This window comes from Callionymus lyra, chromosome 18 (assembly GCF_982586985.1).
Source record: "Callionymus lyra chromosome 18, fCalLyr1.hap1.1, whole genome shotgun sequence".
NCBI lineage: Eukaryota > Metazoa > Chordata > Actinopteri > Syngnathiformes > Callionymidae > Callionymus > Callionymus lyra.
This window is the reverse complement of record NC_141835.1, coordinates 2,123,549-2,132,662: the sequence shown is the minus strand read 5'-3', so window position 1 is coordinate 2,132,662 and position 9,114 is coordinate 2,123,549. Positions and strand designations below refer to the sequence as shown.

The 9,114-nt window shown below is 37.0% G+C and overlaps 1 protein-coding gene across 3 annotated transcripts in view; it reads left to right on the top strand.

Annotated features, from left to right (window-relative positions):
- Positions 1-2,338: 2,338 nt before the first annotated feature.
- Positions 2,339-9,114, top strand: part of fermt2 (FERM domain containing kindlin 2) — a 67,425-nt gene continuing 60,649 nt past the window's right edge. For all 3 annotated transcript variants that reach the window (XM_087780325.1, XM_087780324.1, XM_087780323.1), the window contains exons 1-2: positions 2,339-2,489; positions 5,747-5,904. In XM_087780325.1, coding sequence (XP_087636451.1) covers positions 5,748-5,904 — 157 coding nt within the window. In that variant the 5' untranslated portion in view covers positions 2,339-2,489; position 5,747. The remainder of the gene's footprint in view (positions 2,490-5,746; positions 5,905-9,114) is intronic.

Sequence of the window (9,114 nt, the reverse complement as noted above, 5' to 3'; positions counted from 1 at the left end):
AACAAATCATGAACATATGAACACACAACAAATCATGAACATATGAACACACAACAAATCATGAACATATGAACACACAACAAATCATGAACACACAACAAATCATGAACATCATGAACACACAACAAATAATGAACATATGAACACACAACAAATCATGAACATATGAACACACAACAAATCATGAACATATGAACACACAACAAATCATGAACATATGAACACACAACAAATCATGAACACACAACAAATCATGAACATCATGAACACACAACAAATCATGAACATATGAACACACAACAAATCATGAACACAACAAATCATGAACACACAACAAATCATGAACACACAACAAATCATGAACACAACAAATCATGAACACACAACACATCATGACACAACACATCAAGGTCAATCTTCCAGGTTTAAATCACCAAATAATCATTCAATCAAGTCTTTTCTCAAATATCACTGAATGTCTCATTATTAACCTTTTTATTAAAGATATTTTCTCTTGAAGTTTTTCTTCAACGAAACCCAAGAATATTTTCCACGAAGCCTCAGGTTCTTGAGACCAAGAATCCAAACGTGTCTCGTGTTTCTGCAGCTGAAGCTTTATTTCCATAAAAGGAGCTTCAAGGTTTTTTCAGGAGCAGAAACACTTTTACACCAAATATTATTTATTTATTTATTTACACGTAAAGAATCGATGTGTGTGTGTGTGTGTGTGTGTGTGTGTGTGTGTGTGTGTGTGTGTGTGTGTGTGTGTGTGTGTGTGTGTGTGTGTGTGTGTGTGTGTGTGTGTGTGTGTGTGTGTGTGTGTGTGTGTGTGTGTGTGTGTGTGTTAAAATCCGTAGTTTAACAAAAATAAATCACTAAAAGTCAATCATTTCTTCGTGTCGTTGATGTTGTTTTTAAACTGAAACGATCGTTGATAAAAAACAAATAAATTCATTTAAATTAAATACATTTGTTTTTTCTCGACTGGATCAATAAACGTTTTATTTTAAGCATTTATTTCACGACTCGACGTCAATAAAAACATTATTAAAGTTTAAATAAAATGGATTCATTTGTGTTTGTTTGGTCAGAACAATTATTTTAGTTGACTTTTGTTGTTTTTCTCCACAGACTCTGAAGTATATAATAATATAATATATCGATTATTTATGTATATTTATTTGATAAGTTTTATTTGTATATTTGTTTGGTTATTTATATTCTTTGTCCAGTTGAGGTTTTTTTTTTATATAAAAACATCTTGTTTGAAATGTTTTCTTTCTCGTGACGTCAGCAGAGAATCACTAATAATGTTTAGAAATATACGAAAATTAACAAATAATATTTAATAATATATGAAACAATAATTTTTAACAATATATGAAATAATATTTAATAATATATGAAAGAATAATAACAAATGTTTAATGAAAGAATAAACAATAATAGATGAAACTATAATAAATACTATTTAATAATATATGAAACAATAATAATACATATTTAATGAAACAAACCATAATATATGAAACTATAATAAATATTTAATAATAATATATGAAACTATAATAAATAATATTTAATAATATATGAAACTATAATAAATATTTAATAATAATATATGAAACTATAATAAATACTATTTAATAATATATGAAACAATAATAGTACATATTTAATGAAACAAACCATAATATATGAAAATATAATAAATATTTAATAATAATATATGAAACTATAATAAATAATATTTAATAATACATGAAAATATAATAAATATTTAATAATAATATATGAAACTATAATAAATAATATTTAATAATACATGAAAGAATATTAATACATATTTAATGAAACAAACAATAATATATGAAACTATAATAAATAATATTTAATAATATATGAAACAATAATAATAAATATTTAATGAAAGAATAAATAATATATGAAAAATAATAAATATTTAATGAAAGAATAAACAATAATATATGAAACTATAATAAATAATATTTAATAATATATGAAACAATAATAATAAATATTTAATGAAAGAATAAATAATATATGAAAAATGATAAATATTTAATGAAAGAATAAACAATAATATATGAAAGAATAAACAATAATATATGAAACTATAATAAATAATATTTAATAATATATGAAACAATAATAATAAATACTTAATGAAACATAAATCACGTGTTGCGGTCACTCTGGGCTTCTGGAAAATCTGGAAAGGAAAAGTGGGATTGGAGCAGTGACGTCATCGCCCGCAGGGGGAGGGAAAGGGGGAGCAGTGACGTCTGCAGGGAGGGGGTGAGGAGGGGGAGCGAGGGGGAGACAAGACTCCATTAAACCGAGGCAGGAAAACACTTTGGATACTTTTCTCCCACTTTTCTCTCGTTTTCTCCCGCTTCCTCCGCGGAAGATGATCTGAGCAGCACCGGAACCGCCGCCGTTTCGTCGAGTGTCGAGTGAGTTTGAAGGTGAGACTCCAGTCTTTTGCACTTTGTTCCTCCAATCTGGCAGAAAACACACATTAGCTCGCGCGGCTAACGCTCGGCTAACAACTTTATTGACAATGTTCGCGTCTACAGTCGCTGCGGGACTTCCGGTGCGTCTGCGGACGAACAAGAGTTTGTGCGACATTTATCTCGGTCTGTGTTCAGAATAAAGGTGTGTTTGTCAGCCTTACCGTTACGTTGAACAGGTGAGTTACGCTCGGCAGGTGAGTGACGTCACAGGCGTCAACTTGTAGCGACGCTTTTTTTTTTTCCGAATCAAGTGTTTGTTTGTTTTTCACCAAAATCCGTTTTATTTATAGATTATTAGTAAATCTATTAATAAATATTTGTGTTAAAAATTGATACTAAAATGTTTTTGTTATAATAAAATTTTTTTAAATGAGAAATAAAAAAAGATAATTCGTTTTTAACAAAGAAAACGATTAATAAAGTAAATCAATACTTTATTCGTCTCCATGTAGCAGCAAATCAATTCATATAATTAACTAAATACACTTTTAAGTTATTATTTTCCAACTGTATTTATATTTTATTTTACTATGAGTATTAAGAAAACTGTGTCTATTATCTACACCTTATAATTATGATTGTTTATTTATTTAATCTTCTTTTTTAATCATTGTATGTTTCGTTTGGTCAGTTATTATTGTTTCTCTCAAACTATACTATTCTAAAAAAATATATTTTCTCCATTTACACTTAATTTTTAACTCCAGCTTCAACGTATAACTTTCTATTTGAAGATACTCGTGTTTATTCTGCTCGGATGATAAAGATCCGTGTGTTGTTAACGTTTACTGTTACTTTTAACAGGTGAGTGACGTCAGAGTTTTAAACACTGACAGATGTTGTTTTTTACAACCTTTTCTTTTCTCCAACCGTTAAAAACCTCCGTCGGAGCCTCTTGTTCTTCATTAAAACGGAAAGAAACGATGAAAACATTTGTTTATAGAGCGACTTTCACACAGAAGTCACACGTTTATTTACATTAAAGCAGGAATAAAAGACGATTTGTTTAAAAATACATCAGGAACAGAAGATAAGATAAATTATAATGTGTTTAAAAATGGTCCATTAGAGTGAAATACAAAGAATTGAAGAGTAAAGAAGTGAATCCAGTCACGGGTTATAAGTTGACTTCAAATATAAGCTGTAAAAGTGTGTTTTTAAAAGGTTACACACTCAGCCTCGGTCTCGTCAAAGACACAAATCAGTTATTGAACTAACAATTCATCTAAAACACTCGAACACCAAGTGTTTTATGATCTGATCCCCAAAACAGTTGTGTTGAGGATTAATGAAAATGACGTGATTTTTGTTTTGAGTTTAAACGTTGAGATTAGTTCCAGATTTGATGTAAACCAACACAATCTAAACACACTTTGTTTATGTAAACAACAGGTGAGAGGCGGGTGGTCATAATGTAGTGGCTTACTTGTGGTATTAAAGTAGTAAACATGATGGTGTCGATCATTTCTACCACGAGCCTGTTGGCACTTCATTGACACACACACACACACACACACACACACACACACACACACACACACACACACACACCAGTGACCTCAGTGTGTCTGTCACTGCAAAGCTATTTCTGAGCATCACTGGATATAAACAAGAAAGTGACCAGAGCGACAGTGACTCGTGTTTCTTCGATGATACTTTCAACCGCCGCAGTAGAAACGCTTGACTTCCTCTTCTTCTCCTTGGATACTGTTGATGTTTGTTGTTCATAAATGCCTCGGAGATGTTTGGAAACTATTAGTAATGATCGTCATTTGACTGGTTTATAAGAAGACCTTCTATCACCTTCTTAAACATGAGTCTAGAGCTGCACGATATTGGAAATGAGTGCGATATTCGATATTAGTGTCTTGAAGTGTCTTGATATTAATGTGATTTTTTTTTTTCTTTCACCTAAAAATGTAGCCGTGAGTACTGTAGTGTAGGTCCAGGGGTTTAGAGAAGGATAATAAAAATATCACTTCTAACGCTCAGTCTCGTGGGACTTGCATCGGTTTACCGCCAAACTGAGTGACATCAGAGAGGAGCTGCCGGCGCGTCGTGATATCACCAAATCAATAATAAATCCTTGTACACGCACACATAACACTTTATAAATGATGCTAACAACTTAGCTCGTTAGCATACGGTGAAGACGCACACATAACACTTTATAAATGACGCTAACAACTTAGCTCGTTAGCATACGGTGAAGACGGACGGGTTTGTTTGGAAGTTCACGATCTTCTAAGAAAACAACTGAGACGAGATGAAAAGTTCTTGTTAGTATTACTTCACTGGATATACTGAGCCAAGACGCGTCGCCATAGCAACCGAGCCTAACAAGCCGCACAGTTCACAGACGGACGGAGATGTAAACAACAACGAGACATAGAAGTACAAACTGACAACTTTACAGAACGTGACACTGATTGATCGAAGTGTGGATTTAAAAAATGCTTGATTTATACAATAAAATGTTATAAATGATCACATGTTTTCGAGCATATCGTACGTGCCAATATCGCGATATAGATCTTTTTTTTAGATATATTGTGCAGCCCTAGTATATAGTAAAGTAATAGATTTGTTCATTCATAAAAAGTCCTTCATGTCTCAGACGGTGGACGTCCTAGTGAAGCTCTGTGCAGACGACCACCTCGTCTACGAGAAGAAGTTTCTCTAATCAGAGTTTCCGGCAGATGGTTGAACTCCTCTTACTATCTCTGGAAGGAAGTCCAAGTCAGCAGCTTCAGCTTCTATGTCTGGTTCCGCTGGTCGTGACTCGAGAGTTCATGGTCACAGATCGGATCCGGACTCGAGGCGTCTTAACGAATGAAACGTTGTAAGAGCAGAGTTTATTATTCAATGCAGCGAAAGGTAAGAGTGTCGTGGAGCCTCCGTTGTGTCGTTGTCACGTTCAGCATGAGAGATGGTTCACAGGACACGATGCTAGTACTTTAGAGCGTTGTGAAGCCTCCGTTGTGTCGTTGTCACGTTCAGCATGAGAGATGGTTCACAGGACACGATGCTAGTACTTCAGAACGTCGTGAAGCCTCTGTTGTGTCGTTGTCACGTTCAGCATGAGAGATGGTTCACAGGACACGATGCTAGTACCACAGAGCGTCGTGAAGCCTCCGTTGTGTCGTTGTCACGTTCAGCATGAGACAAGATAACTTCAAGCGTTAACATCACTAACCTCGTGTTCACAGGATGGCGCTGGACGGGATCCGGATGCCTGACGGCTGCTACGCCGACGGGACATGGGAGCTGAAGATGCATGTGACGGACCTCCACAGGGACGTGTCGCTGCGAGTCACCGGAGAGATCCACATCGGAGGCGTCATGCTCAAACTAGTGGAGAAACTGGGTAAGTGCACGTGGTACCTGGTCTGCACGTGAGGGGGCGCAAGAGAACGTTTTTCTATTCAGATTCACGATGGATTCGTGAGACCTCCAGAGGTTTGGTTCGTTCCACTGCTGGATTTTTACTCTTTTAACTCTGTGTTTTTGCTGATTTGTTTTTCGGTGATTTAAGGAAAACTGTGGCTCGAGGCCGAGACTCCGGTTCTGTCGGGTCGTCCGAGAACAAAGACGGAGGTGTTTCCTCTCAGTCTCGGGTTCTTCTTCTCAAGTATCGTAACAGATGGAAACAGACGTGAGCCAGAAGTGAACCTTCTTTTCACGGCAGAAACCTGGAGCAGAACCAGACTCGTGACCGGCCGGGATGTTTCTCTAGAACCTTGTCGACCAAATCAGATGTTATTTCTTCAGCTACACATCGTAACGATCAGTTGTTGCTTTAAATGGTTTAATTTTATTGTAAATCCCTGGAATGTTGAGTTTTCATCTCAAACTCTTTACTTGAACGAAAACTCTTTACTTGAACCAAAACTCTTCACTTGAACCAAAACTCTTCACTTGAACCAAAACTCTTCACTTGAACCAAAACTCTTCACTTGAACCAAAACTCTTCACTTGAACCAAAACTCTTCACTTGAACCAAAACTCTTCACTTGAACCAAAACTCTTCACTTGAACCAAAACTCTTCACTTGAACCAAAACTCTTCACTTGAACCAAAACTCTTCACTTGAACCAAAACTCTTTACTTGAACCAAAACTCTTCACTTGAACCAAAACTCTTCACTTGAACCAAAACTCTTCACTTGAACCAAAACCCTTCACTTGAACCAAAACACTTCACTTGAACCAAAACTCTTCACTTGAACCAAAACCCTTCACTTGAACCAAAACTCTTCACTTGAACCAAAACTCTTCACTTGAACCAAAACTCTTCACTTGAACCTAAACTCTTCACTTGAACCAAAACTCTTCACTTGAACCAAAACTCTTCACTTGAACCAAAACTCTTCACTTGAACCAAAACTCTTCACTTGAACCAAAACTCTTCACTTGAACCAAAACTCTTCACTTGAACCAAAGCTCTTCACTTTAACCAAAACTCTTCACTTGAACCAAAACTCTTTACTTGAACCAAAACTCCTCACTTGAACCAAAACTCTTCACTTGAACCAAAACTCTTCACTTGAACCAAAACTCTTCACCTTCTTGATGTTTTCATCACGAGATGTAAAAGAACTTTTCTTCATAAAACTGCTTCAATCCTCTCGGTTCCGTCACTTCCTGCCGTGAAAGCGACTCGTCGTCACGTCCAGAAACACTGAGTCCCTTCATCAAAGGTCACTGGGGTCGAGGCTGCAGTGACAGTGAAGCTGCTCGACATGCTCTGGATTCCTCTGAGGTTGTTGGTTTGATTCCTGTTTTAGCCTCAGTCGGATCATTGAGCTCTTTGTTCCACGTGTTGCTCAAAGCAGCGTCTGTTCCACACGAGTGTTGCTGTGAGTGTGTTACCATTGTTGTCTTCAGGAGTGTGTGTGTGTAGTTAGTGTTGCTGTGAGTGTGTGTTACCATTGTTGGCTTCGTGAGTGTGTAGTTAGTGTTGCTGTGAGTGTGTTACCATTGTTGGCTTCAGGAGTGTGAGTGTGTAGTTAGTGTTGCTGTGAGTGTGTTACCATTGTTGGCTTCAGGAGTGTGTAGTTAGTGTTGCTGTGAGTGTGTTACCATTGTTGGCTTCAGGAGTGTGAGTGTGTATTTAGTGTGTAGTTAGTGTTGCTATGAGTGTGTGTTACCATTGTTGGCTTCAGGAGTGTGTGTGTGTAGTTAGTGTTGCTGTGAGTGTGTTACCATTGTTGGCTTCAGGAGTGTGATTGTGTAGTTAGTGTGAGTGTGTAGTTAGTGTGAGTGTGTAGTTAGTGTTGCTGTGAGTGTGTTACCATTGTTGGCTGCAGGAGTGTGAGTGTGTAGTTAGTGTTGCTGTGAGTGTGTTACCATTGTTGGCTTCAGGAGTGTGAGTGTGTAGTTAGTGTGAGTGTGTAGTTAGTGTTGCTGTGAGTGTGTGTTACCATTGTTAGCTTCAGGAGTGTGAGTGTGTAGTTAGTGTGAGTGTGTAGTTAGTGTTGCTGTGAGTGTGTGTACCATTGTTGGCTACAGGAGTGCGAGTGTGTAGTTAGTGTTAGTGTGTAGTTAGTGTTGCTGTGAGAGAGTAGTGAGAGTGTAGTGAGAGTGTAGTAAACGTTTGAAGACGTTCGTATGAGAGTAGATGTATGAAGTATATATGTGTAGTATTGTCCAGTACTTGACTCTGGTGTTGTGATAGTGTAGAAAGAGGTATATATGTGTAGTATTGTACAGTACTTGAGAGTGTTGTGAGTGTTGCTGTGAGAGTGTAGTAAGAGTGTAGTAAAGGTATGAAGACGTTTGTACGAGAGTAGACGTATGAAGATGTTCGTACGAGAGTAGACGTATAAAGATGTTCGTACGAGAGTAGACGTATAAAGATGTTCGTACGAGAGTAGACGTATAAAGATGTTCGTACGAGAGTAGACGTATAAAGATGTTCGTACGAGAGTAGACGTATAAAGATGTTCGTACGAGAGTAGACGTATAAAGATGTTCGTACGAGAGTAGACGTATAAAGATGTTCGTACGAGAGTAGACGTATAAAGATGTTCGTACGAGAGTAGACCTATGAAGATGTTCGTACGAGAGTAGACGTATGAAGATGTTCGTACGAGAGTAGACGTATGAAGATGTTCGTACGAGAGTAGACGTATGAAGATGTTCGTACGAGAGTAGACGTATGAAGATGTTCGTACGAGAGTAGACGTGTGAAGATGTTTGTACGAGAGTAGACGTGTGAAGATGTTTGTACGAGAGTAGACGTGTGAAGATGTTTGTACGAGAGTAGACGTGTGAAGATGTTCGTACGAGAGTAGACGTGTGAAGATGTTCGTACGAGAGTAGACGTGTGAAGATGTTCGTACGAGAGTAGACGTGTGAAGATGTTCGTACGAGAGTAGACGTGTGAAGATGTTTGTACGAGAGTAGACGTGTGAAGATGTTTGTACGAGAGTAGACGTATGAAGATGTTCGTACGAGAGTAGACGTATGAAGATGTTCGTACGAGAGTAGACGTATGAAGATGTTCGTACGAGAGTAGACGTATGAAGATGTTTGTACGAGAGTAGACGTATGAAGATGTTTGTACGAGAGTAGAC